The sequence below is a fragment of the Mobula birostris genome, chromosome 6 (genome assembly GCF_030028105.1).
Source record: "Mobula birostris isolate sMobBir1 chromosome 6, sMobBir1.hap1, whole genome shotgun sequence".
In the NCBI taxonomy this organism is placed as follows: Eukaryota; Metazoa; Chordata; class Chondrichthyes; order Myliobatiformes; family Myliobatidae; genus Mobula; species Mobula birostris.
The window spans coordinates 150405901-150426510 of NC_092375.1; the positions used below are offsets into that span (position 1 = coordinate 150405901).

Here is a 20610-nt window from a genome sequence, read left to right on the forward strand (position 1 = left end):
GAGACAAGTCACCAGAAGCTGAAGGCTTACACCCGGGTGATTTAAAGGGCAGTGCCATTGTAGTCTGCCGGACTGACTTCTATATTGCAGTGGTCAGGCAGGTACACTTGGACACTTTTTCTTACCCCTGAAGCAGGACCCCATTAAGAATGACCAGGCCACCATCTCCCTCACTATCACCAACCCCATCACTGCAGAGGTCTCCCCTCCACAGCCTCCAACCTTATTTTTCCCCAACCCCATACCAGCTGTTTCTACCTTTTGCACAAGATTCATGAGCCAGGCTGCTGGTAGCTCCATTGTTTCTGCTTGCTTCTGCCCTGCTGAACTCATGCTCTCACATCTGAATCCATCTTGTTGAACATCCCCCCCCCCCCCATAGAATTCCTTTCCACCTACATCTATGGTAGCTCACATGCTCTACACCACCTTAGGAAGGCTCTGGGCTGTTGTTTCTTTGTGGATAACAAGCTCATCCAGTCCCTTCCACTACCACCCTCCTCTATCTGGCAGAACTGGTACTTACCCTCAACAACTTCTCTTTCTGATTTCCCACTTGCTCCAGTGTAGCTCTGGCGGTTCGCCTGGGCCCCAGTTATGCCTGCTTTTTCACTGGCTATTTGGAACAATCTGTGACCCTGACAACGCTCTCCAACCCCCTTTCTGCTACTTTGATGACTGCATTGGGGCACTTTCTATACCCATGCAAAGCTCATCAATTCATAAACTTCGTTATTGACTTCCTTTCTGCCCTCAAATTCATTTGGTTCACCCTCAGCATTTTCCCACCTTTCTTGGTCTCTTCCTCTTTGGAGACAGATTGTATCCAATTGACATCTTCCACAAACTTACTGATTCCCATGGAAAGCTCAACACTTCTTCCCACCAAGTTGTCTGCAAGACTTTATGCATGTCTCATGTTGAAATTGCATCAGCAATAAAGCATAACCAGTGGTGGGAAATGCCTGTTTGAATTCTTGAAGTAACATACAACCACACAGGTTTCAGAGTTTTACTTTATATGGACAATGGAAATATCACTCACTGAGAACTCATACAAACGCTGTTTTACTGCATGAAAATGTCATGTTTTTCAGGTTTTCAAACTAGTTTGAGCATTATCTGAAAAAAAAGCCACTTAAAAGGCCAGATTGTCCAAATGCGCAGAGTGATACTAATTTAGATGGTTTTCATTATAAACGTGGATGTAGAAATCTACATTGAATATAGAATAGAGTCAGATCTCCTCAAACAGATAATGAGGACACTCAGATACATTATATTGAAGAATTCGTGGAAAGAAGCTGAAGCAGTAGTCTTAATGTCAAATGTTAGTAAAATGAAGAAATGAATTTTGCTTTGAGGTCTGCTTCAATTTTTCTGTAACTCCTGATAATGACACTGTTTGATGACCCATGAACAAACTTGCAGGGATGAGTTACACCATATTCTTGTTAAACACAAACTTGTATCTGCCCATTGTGCCTCTTCATATGTGTTTTGGAGGCAACAAAAGAGCCAGGGAAACGTGCCTTTTAGCTGCACTGTCAGCTCAATATGGGATGGGTTTGCTTGTATGGTTTGTTTAGATCCTGTCACTCCTAAAGGACAAGGAATTAATGTAATTAAACATAAATCAGAAAGGCTCTAGGATTAGATAATAGTAATATTGCTGATGACTGAAATGGCAGAGGTGTTAATTTGCATCATATAATGTTTGATTGATATTAATGTCAATAATTTGGTAATAGATAATGAGAAAACCTTGAAAAGTACAAAATGGAAATCTTAGACCAGTGGGAAATAAAGTGGGAGGAGGTTCATGGTGATGAGAATTTTTGGAAAGAGCTTCATAAAGAAAAATGTTATGCAAAATTTGGGGAATGAATACATATATTTGAATTGGTTAAATAATCTGTTACGATCCCATAATATTCCATAATTCTATAATTTGCTTTGATATGTGGAGGAGAAGCTACCTTTTGGAGGGATTCTTATAATATGAAATCTTCCAATTGTGTAATGTTGTTTGTGTCATCTTTTATGAAACTGCTTACTGTTCTACTCCATCAGCCTCGCTCTATTTCTAGCTCACCAGTAATGGTGACTCATCAAGCTCAGCCAATTTACCAACAGCCAACATACCATTATCAGGTAGGAATTTCTAACAAACGGTACATTATCTATATAGTGAGGCAATAAATGAATGTTTTAATGTTTTACACGATCTACTGCCATCGGACAAGGGGTACGGGAGCCTTTGATCATACACCACCAGGTTCAGGAATGTTACCCTTAAAATCAGGCTTCTGAACCATCATGGATAATTTCACTCACCTCAATTCTGAACTGGTTCCACAATGTACAAGTGCACTTTCAAGGACTCTACAACCCATTATCTCAGTATTATTTATTGCTTATTTTTATTTGCACTATTTGCCTTGTATTGCACATTGGTCGATTTGTCAGTTTTTGTTTATGTATAGTTTTCATTAATTTTATTGTATTGTAAATCCTTCAAGAAAATGAATCTCAAGATAGTATATAGTGACATAAATGTACTTTGATAAGTTTACTTTGACTTTCACTTTTTTGAGATTAGATTTCACAAATTTATGCTATTTTAGGAGCTTTGGAAGAAATATTTATCAAATGCAGTGTATGATGTCAAATTTATGTTCACAGATTTTTCACTCATTTTAATTAAGAGCAATACATATCACAATCTCCTAAAATATTATGATTATGTGTTTCATTTCTGTAACACCTGTTGTTTAAGGACCCCTGGTGTTCTATCTAGTATCAGTGCATTTTGTGCTGTCCATTATTTTGGGAATGGTAGCACTTCCACATGTTGGATATATGTCAATAATATTGACAGTGTGTAACACTGATTTGATGCCAGTGCTGCCAAATTTGATTGCAGCAATTCAATTAATAACTAACCCATACAACGAACCAGTGTTTAACAACTGGGAGAAACCATTCCAATCCCTATCTCTGGTATTTGAAAGGACCATACGCAGATGACAGCACCCTTTTAGGTTTATTCACCTTTCTGAATATGAACACCATTGATTGCATTTGTTGCTCATCCCTATTGTCAACATTTTGAACAGATGTAATCCAGCTGATGGGTAAGGAATTTTAAGATATAGACCCAATGAAAATGAAAGACGAACAATGTATTTTTCTAAGTCAGGATGCTATATGACTTAGAAGCATTCAGGTAATTGCATCTTGTAAGTGCTTGGTGGATAGAGATCATTTGTGTGTGCTATGTTGTCATAATAATTAAGGCAAATAACTGCATTTCATCTTATGGAGAGAATGAGCTTTATTATGAATATTTACAAACATTCCTTAAAACTGTTAAAACTTACATAATTCGAACTAAAATAAATTGTAGCAGCATTTCTCCCACTCATGTAAATGAGAATTGCACCCATACCAGATTTGACATATTTTCTTACAATATTGAATTAGGCTATTCACCTCATCCAATTATTCTCCCTGAAACCTATTCTCTCTCGAAGGTCCATCAACTATCCATTGCCTACAATTGGGGTAATTTGCTGTATTAATTTTTATTCACTAAGAGTAAAATTGAACATGTGCTTGGGGTCTGGTTTGACGACCTCAAGAAAACCCATGCATCCATATAGATAGCACCAGGAGTCAAAGTTAAAACTAAGTCACTAGAGCTGTGAACCATGCTAATATTTAATGTGCCCTTAACTTGGTGCAGGCTTATTTGGCAGGTTTTCCAGCCTTGCAATTTCAAAATTTGTTGTATTTTCAAAATTGAAGATTTTGCAATTCCATATTGAAGCAAAGTTGTTAAGTGGCACGAAGAGTGTTCAAGAAATTGTGCAATATTTTATGTTGATGTATTTCCAGTAGGTTGTACAGAATATTCTCTCTCCAATGCAGAATAAAAATTTTATCTTTGGCTGCATTTAAACAATATCTGCAGATGTGTCTTAGACTATTCGACAGTTTTGGCAACAACCAGATTGTCAGAGGGCAAAACTCCTAATTTAATTTACAGATCCCACACTATTTAGATTGTATCCAGTAATAGCCAAAACTGTTGATGAAAATAATGTTGAATTTCAAGAAAGAAATGTATAGTTCGGATAATCTAACATTCTTTGCATTTCTGGCTTACAGTCTCCAGTTAGGAGATGCTGTATTATTATTTTTCTCAGTTGGATAATCTGAATCTAGCCTTAGAGTAGCTACTTATGTTAGCAGTGCCGTATCTATTTTGTGTTCAGAATAATGGTTTTCTATTTTATTCTTACTTTAAAAAATGCTGCCAATGAGTCGATCGTTCTATGATCTCAGGTTTACCCTTCCGGAGAAATAGCAAGGATGTTTTTAGATAAGGAAGTACAATACAAGAAAAGTTGTATAAGCACATCTACTGAGGTCTGTCCTAGAATGCTCAGAGAAGTGGAAGTAGCTTTGATTACAATTTATAAGTGTCCTTTGATTTGGATATGATGCTTTAGGATTGGAATGCCAATGAAGTGCTTTTTTTTAAACAAGGATAAACTATCTAATTCCTGAGCTGTAAAATTGGTAGTGTGCAAGTTTTGAGGTCATAATTGAAGGCAGGCAAAAAAAAAGATGTGCTCAAGGTTAAATTTCAAATTTAAGAATTTTGGAAACAAGCATGAAAGTGAAATTGTCCATAAATTAGTCCCAAACTGAACACAGTTTTGGTGATTTACCACATCAGCTTAAGAGCTTTCCCTTAAATTTCTCCTTGGGTCTAAACAAGATGCATATTAAAGAAACACACATCAAAGTTGCTGGTGAACGCAGCAGGCCAGGCAGCATCTGTAGGAAGAGGTGCAGTCGACGTTTCAGGCCGAGACCCTTCGTCAGGACTAACTGAAGGAAACCGAAGGGTCTCGGCCTGAAACGTCGACTGCACCTCTTCCTACAGATGCTGCCTGGCCTGCTGCGTTCACCAGCAACTTTGATGTGTGTTGCTTGAATTTCCAGCATCTGCAGAATTCCTGTTGTTTGCATATTAAAGATATGCTGTTGCACTATGAAAATAGGAGTGGTCTTTTGTCTTCTGAATCCTGCCACATGTCCCTGTAAACTGATAAAACCTTCCTGTTCAAGATGAATTCGAAATTGCCTGCACTCATTTCAGAAAGCCAGATGAAAAGCAAGCAGTTTGATACTGGTCATAATAGCTGTGTAGATAGAGCATTCATGTTTCTTTCCTACTCTTCAATGGAACAGTGACTTTCACCTGAACACATTTTTAAGTACACCCTATCCTCGTTATATGCGGGGGATACGTTCCTTGCAGTCGGTGCATAGTATGGAAAACGCATAATGTGAATAATTATTTAAATGGAGAAAATAGGGATGCATTCTGGAGGGCTTCCTAAATATGTTTTATCTGTAATTTATTCACATTTTCATACCAATACGACACAAAAGCAGTACCACAAGGCAACATTCATATTATATTTCATCAATTTAAGGTAATATTCAACGTGATAAATCATAGAAAGTTAACATACTAGGGTGTACAGTACTCACCAACAGTGGCAGCTGTGTTGTCTCCGGGAGATGAGTGGTTGTGCAGTGGTGTCGAGGGGCTTTACGTGGATGAGCTGGATGGTTGTGTGTCGTTAGGATCATCAAGGACAGCAAGGGGTGAAGGAAGACTCTCAGAAGTCTCAGACCTGCCGGCAGCAGGAGATGACACCGGTTTGAAGAAAGTGGTGAGGGTTGTTTGCACGGCAGTGTTTTGTTTTTCAGCATAAACTTGCTTGTAGGGAAGAAGGATTGACTGCAGGAAATGACTGAAATGCTGACTTTATTCTAAACTTCGGTCCATGTCCATCGCCATTTGTGGCAAGTGCTCCGCAGCCTTAAAAAATTCTGCCGGTTGAATCAGCGATGTTGTGATAGGTGGCAGGAAAAGCACTGTTATGTTAGGATGAATGCTGTCCAAATGTTTAGGATGGGCTGGCGCATTGTCAAGCAATAAAAGAACTTCAAAGACAAGATTCTGTTCCCAGCAGTAGCGTTCAGCCTCAACAGCAAAATGATTAGCAAACCAATCTTCAAAGATTTGACCAGTGACCCATGCTTTCTTGTTAGCGGCCCAGTGGACAGGAAGCATATTCTTACTCAAGCCCCAAGAGCACGGGGGTTTACTGAATGGCAAACTAAGAGAGGTTTCATCTTACAGTCTCCATTGGCGTTGCAACACATAAGCAGAGTCAACCTATCCTTTGCTGTCTTGAAACCTGACGCAGTCTTTTCATCCTTACGTAAGTGCGTTTTGGCATACGCTTCCAAAAAAGCCCCGGTCTCGTTTGCATTAAACACCTGCTTTGTTGTGATGCCTAACTCAGCTATCATAGCCTACAACTGCAAAGGGTAGCATTCAGCAGCTTCATAGTCAGCACTAGCCTGCTCACCACGCACAGGTGTTTAATGGAAACCATCCTCTACTTGCATTAAAGCTAACAATATCACTTGACACTTCCTCACTAGCCTCTGAACAAAGGCAACCATAAATTTCCAAAACTTCTCACACGAAGATAATCGGAACTGAGTGTTTTTTTTTTGTTTCATGATCAATGTATAAACTCAACATTTTCTCCATTTTTGTCATAATCGGGTTATGCACTTTGGTAACAATCTTTGAAGACACTTGTGATGAGTCAATCACTGCACTTCTTATTTTCTCAGTATTTTTCTTTATGTTTCTGATCGTGGACTCACCCAGGCCAAAGTAGCATCCCTGTTTATAATTTCCAACTTTTTTTCAAGTGTTACAGTGGTTCTCTGCCACTTGGCTGATGGCCCAGGACTTGACATCGGACGCTTAGGAGGCATAGTTAAATATTTCAAGCACAAAATCAGTGCACCGTAGGTAATAACAACAAAAGTTTAAGAGCGCATCTACACGTTGCCAAAGCCAATGGGAGACTGGCGGGAGTGAGACTGTGAGGCTTGTGCACGTGACTTGTATTGGCGGGAAAGCGGTGCTTCTCATCCCAACAGCCTCACATAACTGAGTTTTGGACGCATATAAGGAGAAGTTGGTAGAAATAGTTTCAACGCATAACTGTGAGCCCGCACTGTCTGAAGACGCATATAACGAGGATAGGGTGTAGTCCTATCAAGATTGTGATCATATTGCACAAGACCATTGCAAACTGATTTTCCCACATAAAACTACATTATGTCAGTTTCGCCATATGCTATTGATCTAATTGCAAGATCTAACAGCTACAGGCACTTAAAAAAACAGACATGGTACTTACAAAGTCATCCCACGCCTTAATCTTGGGCTTTCTGATCACGTCACCATGATGTTAATTCCAGCATACCAACTGCTGCTGAAAATGGAGAAACCATTCAAGAGGACTATTACTGTATGTCCTAATAATATAATCTTCTGTGCTCCAGAACTAAACTGGCAGATTTTCAATGAGGGCACCACAAAAGGTGAAGAGAGAGGCCTTGAGGAATATGCCTCATCTGTCACTGGCTACATCTGTAAGTGTCTAGACAAAGTTGGTACCTCAAGAATGGTCATCGCACGGCCCAGTCAGAAGCCCTAGCTCAACGTAGAGGTGTGCTCCCTACTAAAAGGCCAGGATGCTGCCTCCAAGTTTGGAAATTGAACAGCTCTCAGAGCAGCCAGCAACAATCACATCTTAGGTGTCAAGAGAGCAAAGACTGCCTATGCGCAAACAATTCAGGAACACCTGTCCAATAATGATCCTTGGCGTATTTGGCTGGGCATCAATGTATTGCTGACTACACAAGGGAAAATAACGTCGACTGTATCAGTGACACCTCTTCCTGATGCTGTATAAACAACTTTTATGCACACTTTCAAGGCAGCATGTAACATAACACTGGCTACAAAAGCTTTTCACTTCCACGTAAGCAGCTACTATTTGTAACAGCAGCAGATGTGAGGAGGACCCTGCAGAGGTTAAATCCCTCTTTCCCCCCCACCTCCCTTTGAGGTGGCCTGGCCAGACAACATCCCAGGCCAAATGCTCAAAGTGCACACCAACTCACTGGCGTCTTCACAGGTATCTTCAATACTTCTCTCATCCAGGCTGCTGTCTCCACATGCTTCAAATCACTTACCATCATCCCTCTACCAAAGAATATATTTCAGAACTAAACTATTACTGTCGGTTGGCATTGACACCAGTCATTGCCAAGTGCTTTGAATGGCACATATCAAAAACACCTGCCACACTGGACACTTACCAATATCCTACCGACAGAACTGCTCTACGACACATGACGTAAAATCTGTCATGCACCTGGCCCTAACACACCTAGAAAACAAGAAGACTTGTATCAGAATGTTGTTTCTGGATTTCAGTTCGGCAGTCAACACTATTGTCCCACAGTCCTTGGCAAGCAAGTTCCTACTCCTTGGTCTAAATACACCACTGTGCAACTGGATGTTGGACTTCCTAACCATCTTGTTCTTCCTAGTCAGAATGCACAATTGGTCCTTCCACCAGATCATTCTCCACATGGATGCTCTCCAAGGTTGTGTGTTGAGCCCATTTATTACACTCTGCTCACACAAGTACACAGCCAAACACGCAAGTAATCACATTGTCAAGTTTGCCAATGACACGTCACTGTTGAGGCTCATGATCTATGATGGGACTGCCTACAGAGAAGAAGTGGAAGAGCTCAAAATACCTGGTGCCAGGCAAATAACCTCTTTCTTGATGTCAGCAAGACAAAGGAGATGGTTATTATCTTCAGGTGGAAACTGAACAGTTTCAAACAACTGGGAATTCACAAACACTCATGCTGCCAGAACACATCCTACATATTCAGGAAAGCTCATCAACAGCTCTACTCTGCGGAGGCTGACGGGAGCTGAACTGTACACATTTATACTCATATCCTTCCGCAGATGCACAATAGAGAGCATGTTAACTTGCTACATCACTTCATAGTATGAAAATTGCACTGCAGCAGACAGGACAACTCTACAACAGGTAGTCCAAATTGCACAATGCATCACCAGACTAACGTTCCTGCCATCTAGAGCAGTGGTCCTCAATCGGGCTGCGAGGAAACAATATGAGTCAGCTGCATCTTTCCTCATTCCCTGTCACACCCACTGTTGAATGCACACGAGGTCGAGGTCATCATTAACCTACAACTACTTGAGTAAAAAACAAACGTCGCTTGAGGGTTTCTTTGGAAGAGGTGGTAGGAGACATAAAAGGCCTAACGATTATGATAATGCAGAGACAGCTGAGGCCGAAACTACAAAAAAAGCTTCCTTCCACAGAAAATACGAGTCGTACATAAAATATTGGCTTTATTGCGACTAGTGACTTGAACGCTCCAAGCCCCCTGTGTGTGATAAGTGGAGACAAGCTGTCTAATGAGGCAATGAAGCCCTCAAAACCGCTTCGGCACCTTGAGTCCAAGCACCCTGCACTTAAAGACAAAACCCATTGAGTTTTTTTGAGTGGTAAAAACGTGAGTAAACGGGACAGAAGCAAGTGCTGAGAGCCACCACCTCCACAAATGCTGCTGCTCTGAGAGCGTCTTACTTAGTGGCTAGCTGTATTGCTAAGGCTAAGAAGCCTTTCACTGTTGGTGAAGAATTGATTCTGCCTGCTGCCAAGGACATGTGCCGTGAACTGCTGGGAGAAGCTGCAGCTAACAAGATGGCACAGATTTCTCTTTCAGCTACCACAGTTTCAAGGAGAATCGATGACATAGTAGAGGACATCAAAGCACAGCTGTTGTAACAGCTTAATGAGTCACCATGGTATGCTATCCAGGTCGACGAGCCTACCGATGTCAACAACAAGGCAATATTACTGGTGGTTTATGTGTGATATATATTTCAAGACCATGTGCAGGAGGATATATAGTGTGCACTGCTGCTGCCAACTAACACAACTGGGGCAGAACTGTTCAAGTCCTCGAATGACTACATGTCAGGCAAACTGGACTGGTCATTCTGTATTGGAATATGCACAGACGGGGCTGCAGCTATGACTGGATGGCTGTCTTGTTTCACTACCCGAGTCAAAGAGGTTGCTCCTGAATGCCAGTCTACACACTGTACCATACACAGGGAAATGCTGGCTAGCTGAAAAATGTCACCTGATCTTAACAGCGTATTGAGTAACGTTGTTGAAGTTATCAATCCCATCAAAGCAAAAGCCCTTAACTCACGTCTGAGCAGCTTTGCGAGGAAATGGATGCAGAGCACAAACGCCTTCTCTTACACATTGAAGTCAGGTGGCTATCAAGGGGGTGAGCCCTGGCCAGGGTTTTTGAGTTAAGAGAGCAGCTACAAAGATTTCTTTCAGGCAAAAAGTCACCACTGGCAGCACACTTCAGTGACGAGTGGTGGATAGCAAAACTTGCTTATCTGTGTGATATCTTCAACCTGCACAATGAACTCAATTTGTCACTTCAGGGGAGAATGACAACTGTCTTCAAGTTGGCAGATAAAAGTTTCTGCTTTCAAAGTCAAACTGAAATTGTGGGGACAGCGAGTGGACAGGGGCATATTTGACATGTTCCCAACATTAGCTGGGATTTTGGGAGAGACTGAGGCTGTACCATCTTTCTCCCAGCTGGTGCACAATCACCTATCTTCGCTGTCGACAGAATTGGAGCATTACTTCCCAACCACAAATGACCCAAGACGTGCAAAGGAATGGGTCCATGACCCGTTTGTGAATGTCCCTAGTGAATCATCCATGTCAGCGCAGGAAGAAGATCAACTCCTCAAGCTTGCAAATGACAGTGGTCTGAAATGTATGTTTGACATAACATCTCTGCCAACATTCTGGATCGAAGTCAAGGCTTGAATATCCTGAGATAGCCACGAAAGCACTGAAAACTTTGTTTCCATTTCCAACATCATATCTCTGCAACTTATAATTGACTTATCACTATATTCATGCGAAGAAAATATACAGTGTGTGTTTAATATTAAATTCATTAGATAAAGCCTTTTATAAGTGAAATTGAGTGTATTAACCACTTATAAGTGACTTATCACCTATATTCCAGTCGTGAGTAACACCACTTACCTCCCCCCCCCCCCCCCCCCGAGGTCGGCCGGTCCGCAAAAACAGTGATCCCCAACCACTGCAAAGCATGTGCTACTGGGCCGGGAGGAAACGTAAAAGATATGAGTCAGCTGTACCTTTCCTCGTTCCCTGTCATGCCCTGTTGAACTTGAACATAGGGTTGCCAACTGTCCTGTATTTGCCCCACTAAGATAGAGCATTCCTATGAAACAGTTCGTGAGCGAAAATGGCGTAAAGCGAAGTAATTACCGTTGATGTATATGGGGAAAATTTTTGAGCGTTCCCAGACCCAAAAAATAATCTACCAAATCATACCAAATAACAAAACCTAAAATAACACTATAACATATAGTAAAAGCAGGAATGATGTGATAAATATACAGCCTATATAAAGTAGAAATAATGTAGGTACAGTGTAGTTTCACTTAGAATCGGGAAGATTAAACCAAAACCGATTTGTAGGAAAAAGGCATCATGGTCATGGTAGCCTTTCTCGGGGTAAACACAAATGTCCTGTATTTGACTGCTGCTTTTGTCCCTTATTTGGGAGTGAGAAAGTTGGCAACCCTAACTGTAAAGGACATGTTGAGGTGAAGTTTAACCCTACTTTAACACCCCCCCCCCCCCCCCCCCCCGGGTCGGCTGGTCCGCAAGAGTAACCTGTCCACGGTTCAAAAACGGTTGGGGACCCCTGATCTAGAGCATATATACAGAACAGGGCTAGTAACATCATGAAGGATCCCACCCTGCTCATGGACTGTTTCTTCACTCCTGTCAGGGAAGAGGTTTTGTAGCATCCACTCCTGGACCACCACACTCAAAAACATGACTTTCCCCAAGCAGTATGTCTGATCAACATCTCCACCCACTAACCCAACTCTACATACCTACCATCATCACTACTTTATCATTTCTTGACAAGATCCTTGTGTATGGACAGTTCTGTGCTTAGCATCATTTTGTGGGCATACAATCAGTGTACAGTGTATAATGTATATATTTGTATTGTGGGTTTTTTTGTTAATGTTTTTTTTGTGTTGTGCTGCACTGGATCTGGAGTTACAATTATTTTGTTCTTTGTGTACTGGAAATTACATAAAATAATCTTGGATCTTAGTGTGCCCGCCCACAGGGCCTGACCATACATTTCAGGTTCAGCTGCTGCTTCGTGAATAAATGTTGCAGTTTTGGAATAAGGAAGGAAGAGTGCTGTCAAAGGATATATTTTGGAAAATGTGATGGTTGGGTTCAGTTGTTCTCCAATCTTCGCAATTCATTTGCAAAAGTTTCATCATCATACAAGGACACATCATTATATGGTGACAAAACATTTGCAAATGAATTGTCAAGATCGGAGAACAGCTCAACCCAACCAGTATTGTCAAGGTCTGAGTGACCTGGATAGGGTAGTGGAAAACTACGCACACCAGTCCAACTAAATAATACAATGACTGAAAATTAAATCATGCGGCACCTATTTTTTGAGCACAATGCAGTTAAGTTTTGACTTAACTAGAAAAGATTGTATTGAAGATCGTTTCTGGTTTAAATCATGTGTAACACAGAAGTGGATTGGATACTACTTTGTTTTCTTCTGTCACATCTGTCAATGCACATCTGTCATTTCTTGATGTCATGCACACACCAAATGATAGCATTTTTTAAACCATTACCAACATTAATTGGAGCAGAAAGCTACAATTTATCGTCATTGTATAAAAGTGCCTGGGATGCTGACCACTGCTGTAAGTGGATCTGAGTTTAGAACTCACTACAGGCTGCTCAGATACCTTCCAACTCCAGTGTGTTACAACTTGCAGAGTGCTTTTGTCCAGCATTTAGCAATTGAGCTACTCATTGGTGGGCAAATTGAGATTCATGATGCACATCTGCAAAGTGCACACCTCTTTGGAGCTCTGACCAGTGACAAATCCCGATATCAGAAGTTTGAGAGGAAGGGATTTCATTCAGGCCCACTGACCGAATAGAAAAAGGCAGCAGCGGATCACGACAGTTTACGTGAAACTCTGACCAGCAACGAATTGGTATTTGGGATTGATTAGCAAGAGCAAATTAAAGAAAGGAAGGGGCAGGCACAGTGGCCATAATCAGAGTGGACAGAATTAGAGTGGTGAGGCTTTAGCTCTTCAAGGCTTCAGTTGGAGAAGGCAAAAAAGAAAAGCTCAAGGTAGTTTTCTGTTTTCTTTCCCTCTTCACGTCTGCTCATTTAGGACAGTAGAGATGCCAGGCAGGATAGTTGAATGCCCCTTTTGCAGGATTTAGGACGACTACAACTGTAAGAAGTGCAGCCACCTGCAGCTTATAACAATCTGCGTAAAAGAGATGGAGCTGGAACTGAATCGACTCCGGATCACTTGGGTGGCTGAATGGGTGACAGGACGTATAGAGAGGTAGTTACACCCAAGGTGCAGGACACAGGAAACTGGGTGACAGGAGGAGAAAGGGTTAAGGTGCCAGTGTACAGTACCCCTGTGGCCATCCCTTTCAACAGGTATATCACTTTGGGTACTGTTGGGGAAGGTGGGGGGGGGGTGTGTAGGATGACCTGACAGGAAAGCCATAGCAGTTGGGTCTCTGGCACTGAGTCTGCCTCTGACTCAGAAGGGAAGGAGGGGTAGAACAGGTGCACTAGAGTGTTAGGTTCATTAAGGGATGGGACAGGAGGTTCAATGTGCAATAATGAGATTCCCAAATGGTATTTTGCATTCTGGGTCTGGGACATCTCCAATCAAGTTCTCAGCATTCTTAAGTGGGAAGGTGAACAACCAGAGGTTGTGGTCCATGTAGGTAAAAATGATGTGGGTAGGAGGAGTTATGAGGTTCTGCATGGGGAGTTAAGTGTTAAGTTAAAGGGCAGGACCTCCAGAGTTGTGATCTCACGATTGTTTCCCATGCTATGCAATAGTAAGGCCAGAACTAGGAGGATTATACAGCTTAAAACATGGCTAGGGAGTTGGTGCAGGAGGGAGGGCATAAGATTTTTGGATCATTGGGCTTTCTTCCTGGGAAGGCGGGACTTGGACAAAATGGGCGGTTTGCACCTGAACTGGAGGGAGACTGATATCCTGGCAAGAAGATTTGTTAATGCTGCATGGTGAGATTTAAATTGGAATTGCAGAGGGATGGAACCAGAGTGCCAGAACAGTTAGTGGAGAACAAAGAGAGAATCTGCAGATGCTGGAGGTGCTCCACAGGCCAGGCCAGGCAGTATCTATGGAAACAGTACAGTTGACATTTCTGATGATGACCCTTTGGCAGAAGTATAAGTTAGTAGAGAGGTTGTGGGGACAGATATAGTTAAGACCTCAAAGTTAGGAATCAAAAGGTTCAGCATGGTGTGACTAGTGTCATGAGCTGCATATATTTAAATGCACTAAGTATCGTAGAAAAGGTGGATGAGTTCAGGGCATGGGTCAACATCTGGAATTGTGATGTCGTAAGTGAGACTTGGTTGCAGGACTAGCAGCTCAATATTGTGGGATTCCATTGTTTTAGACGTGACAGCAGGAGGAATTAAAGGAGGAGGAGTAGCATTGCTAGGTAAGGAAAATGGCAGAACGGTGCTCTATCAGGAGAGACTGGAGAACTCGACTCCTGAGGTGTTAGCGGGGACACTGAGAAATAAGAAAGGTATGACCACGCTAATGAGGCTATACGGTGGCATGCAAAAGTTTGGGCACCCCTGGTCAAAATATCTGTTACTGTGAATAGTTAAGTGAGTAGAAAATAAACTGATTTCCAAACGTCATAAAGTTAAAGATGAAACATTCTTTTCAATATTTTAAGCAAGATTAGTGCATTATTTTTTGTTTTGTACAATCTTAGAGTGGAAAAAAAAGGAAAGGAGCACCATGCAAAAGTTTGGGCACCCCAAGAGATTTGAGCTAAGTAACTTTTACCAAGGTCTCAGACCTTAATTATCTTGATAGAGCTATGGCTTGTTCACAGGTAATCGTTAGGAAAGGCCAGGTGTTGCAAATTTTAAAGCTTTATAAATACACTGACTCCTCAAGCCTTGTCTCAACAATCAGCAGCCATGGGCTCCTCTAAGCAGCTGCCTAGCACTCTGAAAATTAAAATAAATTATGCCTACAAAGCAGGAGAAAGCTATAAGAAGATAGCAAAGCGTTTTCAGGTAGCCGTTTCCTCAGTTCGTAATGTAATTAAGAAATGGCAGTTAATAGGAAAGGTTGAGGTCTGAAAGACCGCGAAAACTTTCTGAGAGAACTGCTCATAGGATTGCTAGAAAGGCAAATCAAAACCCCCGTTTGACTGCAAAAGACCTTTGGGAAGGTTTAGCAGACTCTGGAGTGGAGGTGCACTGTTCTACTTTGTAGCGACACCTGCACAAATATGACTTTCATGGAAGAGTCATCAGAAGAAAACCTTTCCTGCATCCTCACCACAAAATTCAGTGTCAGAAGTTTGCAAAGGAACATCTAAACAAGCCTGATGCATTTTGGAAACAAGTCCTGTGGACTGATGAAGTTAAAGTAGAACATTTTGGCCGCAATGAGCAAAGGTATGTTTGGAGAAGAAAGGGTACAGAATTTCATGAAAAGAACACCTCTCCCAACTGTTAAGCACGGGGGTAGATCGATCACATTTTAGGCTTGTGTTGCAGCCAGTGGCATGGGGAACATTTCACTGATAGAAGAATGAATTCAATTAAATACCAGCAAATTCTGGAAGCAAACATCACACCGTCTAAAAAAGCTGAAGATGAAAAGAGAATGGCTTCTACAACAGAATAATCCTAAACACACCTCAAAATCCACAATGGACTACCTCAAGAGGCGCAAGCTGAAGATTTTGCCATGGCCCCCACAGTCTCCTGACCTAAACATCATCGAAAATCTGTGGATAGACCTCAAAAGAGCAGTGCATGCAAGACGGCCCAAGAATCTCACGGAACTAGAAGTCTTTTGCAAGGAAGAATGGGCAAAAATCCCCAAACAATTGGAAGACTCTTAGCTGGCTACAGAAAGCGTTTACAAGCTGTGATACTTGCCAAAGGGGGTGTTACTAAGTACTGACCATGCAGGATGCGCAAACTTTTGCTTCAGGCCCTTTTCCTTTTTTTATTATTTTGAAAGTAAAAGATGGAAATGAAGTAATCCTGCTTAAAATATTAAAGGAATGTATCATCTTTAACTTCATGCTTTTTGGAAACCAGGTCATCTTTTACTCGCTTAGCTATTCAGAGTAACAGAAATTTTGATCGGGGTAGCCAAACTTTTGCATGCCACTGTATTACAGACCACCCAACAGTCCTAAGTATTTAGAGGAACATATTTGTAATGATATCACAGACTAGTGCAAGAAACCTAGGTTGTTATAGAAGATGATTTTTAATATTCCACATACTGTAAAAGTCAAGTCAAGTTACTTTTTATTATCATTTTGACCATAACTGCTGGTACAGTACGCAGTAAAAACGAGACGGCGTTTTTCAGGACCATGGTGCTACTTGAAACAATACAAAAACTACACTGAATTATGTAAAACACAATTACACTAGACTACAGACCTACCCAGGACTGCATAAAGTGCACAAAACAGTGCAAGCATTACAATAATTAACAAACAAGACAATAGGCACAGTAGAGGGCAGTAGTTTGGTGCTAGTCCAGGCTCTGGGTATTGAGGAGTCTGATGGCTTGAGGAAAGAAATTGTTACATAGTCTGGTTGTAAGAGCCGGAATGCTTCTGTGCCTTTTGCCAGATGGCAGGAGGGATTAGAGTTTGTATGAGGGGTGTGTGGGGTCCTTCATAATGCTGTTTGCTTTACGGATGCAGCATGTGGTGTAAATGTCTAATGGCGGGAAGAGAGACCCCGATGATCATTTGAGCTGACCTCACTATCTGCTGCAGGGTCTTGCGATCCGAGATGGTGCAATTTCCGAACCAGGCAGTGATGCAGCTGCTCAGGATGATCTCAATACAACCTCTGTAGAATGTAGTGAGAATGGGGGAGACGGACTTTTCTCAACTTTCACAGAAAGTAGAGAGGCTACTGGGCTTTCTTTGCTATGGAGCTGGTGTTGAGGGACCAGGTGAGATTCTCCACCAGGTGAACACCAAGAAATTTGGTGCTCTTAACGATCTCTACAGAGGAGTTGTCGATGTTCAGCAGAGAGTGGTGGCTCGGTGTCCTCCTGAAGTCAACAACCATCTCTTTTGTTGACATTCAGAGATAGGTTGTTGGTTCTGCACCAGTCCTTTAGCTGCTGCACTTCCTCTCTGTATGCTGACTAATCATTCTTGCTGATGAGACCCACCACGGTGGTGTCATCGGCGAACTTAATGATGTGGTTTGAGCTGTGTGTTGCAGCACAGCCGTGGGTCAGCAGAGTGTGAACAGCAGTGAACTGAGCACACAGCCCTGGGGGACCCCTGTGCTCAGTGTGATGGTGTTGGAGATGCTGCTTCCAATCCGGACAGACTGATGTCTCCCAGTCAAGAACTTTAGGATCTAGTTGCAGAAGGGGGTATTCAGGCCCAGTAGGCTCAGCTTTCCAATTAGTTTCTGAGGAATGATTGTGTTGAATGCTGACCTGAAGTCTGTGAACAGCATTGGAACATACGTGTCTTTTTTGTCCAGGTGGAGAGTGAGAGTTGAACGGTCAGGACGGTACGCGAACTGCAAGGGGTCCAGTGAGAGGGGCAGCAGAGTCTTGATGTGCCTCATGATGAGCCTCTCAAAACACTTCATGATGATGGATGTGAATGCAACGGGACGGTAGTCGTTCAGGCAGGACACTGAAGACTTCTTCGGCACGGCGATGATGGTGGCAGCCTTGAAGCATGTAGGAACGATGGTGCTGCTCAGGGAGACGTTGAAGATGTCAGTGAGAATCTCTGCTAGCTGGTCTGCACATGCACTAAGCACTCTGCCAGGAATATTGTCTGGTCCAGCAGCCTACTGTGGGTTGACCCTGCACAGGGTACACCTCACATCGGCCACGGTAAGACACAGCACCTGGTCATTTGGAGGAGGGGTGGTCTTCCTTGCCGCCACGTCATTTTCTGCCTCAAAACGAGCGTAGAAGTTCTTCAACGCATCTGGGAGGGAGGCATCACCAGCACAGGCAGGTGGTGGTGTCTTGTAATTGGTGATGTCCTGAATGCCCTTCCGCATGTTGCTGCTGTCCTGGAAGTGGCTGTGGATTTGCTGGGCGTGTGCACGCTTTGCCTCTCTGATGGCCCAGGACAGTTTGACTCTTGCTGCTGTTCGGGCTAGATGGGATAGAGTTTGTCAAATGTATTCAGGATAGTTTTCTTCACTCGCACATAGAAGTCTCAGTGAGAGAGTGTGCAATACTGTATCTGCTGTTGGGGAATGAGAGACAGCTGGTGACAGAAGTTTATGGTCACTTTGCATCCAGTGACCACAGTGCCATTAGTTTCAAAAGTAAATATGCAAAAAGATAAGATTGGTCCACCAGCTGAGATTCTAAATTGGAGAAAGGCCAATTTTGATGGTATCAGAAATTATCTGACAAGTGTGGAGTGGGAGGCCTTCAGAAGTGAAATTTGGAGAGTTCAAAGCTTGTATGTGCCTGTCAGAATAAAAGGTGAAGATAACAAGTGTAGAAACCTTGGCCTTTAAGAGATATTGAAACCCTAGTTAAGATTTTTTTTAAAGGTGCATAGTGGGTTTAAGCAATCAGGAACAACTGTGGTGCTTATTGAGCATAAGAAATGTAAGAGAACACTTAAATCAGGAAGCTAAAAGACCGTGGAAAGAGGACCGGTTGGAGACAACAGAGACTTTTGGAGAAGAGGAGTTCGGTGGGTAATACCGTTCCGACTGACGGGAAGTGCACCGAGAGTGGTAAGCGAAAAGGAGTTCGGTGCTTACTGTTCTGGCTAACAACGGATGGTGCAATCCGAGGTATGTTACGATCGAGGAACGTGTTTGCAGACTGGATATTGAACTTTTTACTGTTGGACTTCGGCCACATTCCACCGTGATACAACACTTGGCGGCACGGGAGGTCGTTCCTGCCTGTGGCCATCGAATGTGCAGTTCCTCCCGTGGAGGGTCAGACACCCTGAGCCAGTAGACTGGTCCTGGACTTATTTTCCATCTGGCATAGTTTGCATTTTGTTGTTTGATTGTTGGGGTTTTTTGTATTGCTATATTTACGCTCTGTTCTTGGTTGGTGCGGCTGTAGCGAAACCAAATTTTCCTCGGGTTAATAAAGTATATCTATCTATCTATCTTGAAGTTGCTGTTGCAGACAAGGTGAAGGAGAATCCTAGGGGATTGTACATATATGTTAAGAGCAAAAATATTTCTAGGGATAAAATTGGTCCTCTGAAAGACCAGAATGGTAATCAAAGTGTGGAGCCAAAACATACTGGGGGTGGACGGGATATTAAATAAAAGGGAATTAAATCTTTGCATCCGTATTTACTCAGGAGAAGGACGCAGAGCTTATAGAAGTGAGGCAAAGTGGCATCAACTTCGTGGCCGCTGTACAGATTACAGAGAAAGAGGTGTTTGATATGCTGAGGCAAATCAGGATGGATAAACCCCCAGGGCCTGACAGAGTATTTCCTTGGACCCTACAGAAGGCAAGTGCAGAAATTGTTGGGGCCCTAGCAGAGATAATTATCATTAGAGACAGGAGAAGTACCGGATGATTGGAGGATAGCCAACATTGTTCTGCTGTTTAAAAAAGGCTGTAAGCATAAAGCAGGAAATGAGGCAGGTGAGTCTGACATCAGTTGTGAGAAAGTTATTGAAAGGTATTCTAAGGGACTGGATGTATATGTTGGTATTTGGATAGACATGACTTTCTAAGGGTAGTCAATATGATTTCATGAATGGTAGGTCATATCTAACCAATCCTATAGAGTTTTTTGAGGAAGTTACCAGGAAAGTGGACGAAGGCAAGGTAGTGATGTCTACATGGACTACAGTAAGGCATTTGACAAGGTACCGCATGGAAGGCTAGTCAAGAAGGTTCAGTCGCTTGGCATTCAAGAGGAGTTAATAAATTGAATTAGACATTGGCTTTGTGGGTGAAGATGGTTGCCTCTGACTGGAGGCTAGTGGTGTGCCACAGGGATCAGTGCTGGGTTCTTTGTCATCTATAGCAATGACCTGGATGGTAATGTGATTAAATGGAACTGCAAATTTGCGGGTGGCACCAAGATTGAGGGTGTAATGGATAGCGAGGAAGGCTGTCAAGGCTTACAGACGTATCTGCATCTGCTGGGTAAACGGGCTGAAAAATGGCAGATGGAATTTAATGCAGACAAGTGTGAGGTGTTGCTCTTAAGTAGAACCAACCAGGATAGGTCTTACACAGTGAATGGTAGAGCACTGATGAAGGCTGAACCATGCCCGGCCCCGAAGAAGGATACTGAATTGGAAGATGATGATTTGGATGTGTGGTACCTGCTTCCATTCGTTAAATCCCTGGTACCGGAAGAAGGGGCTCCTGACCCATCCCCCACAGAGTTAGGTGAG

The 20610-nt window shown here is 42.5% G+C and overlaps 1 protein-coding gene across 1 annotated transcript in view; it reads left to right on the forward strand.

The window, feature by feature from the left end:
- LOC140199469 (protein boule-like) overlaps positions 1–20610 on the forward strand; it is a 104654-nt gene that overhangs the window by 35479 nt on the left and 48565 nt on the right. The window contains exon 7 of the mRNA XM_072261613.1: positions 2074–2154. Within this exon, the coding sequence (XP_072117714.1) occupies positions 2074–2154 (81 nt within the window). The remainder of the gene's footprint in view (positions 1–2073; positions 2155–20610) is intronic.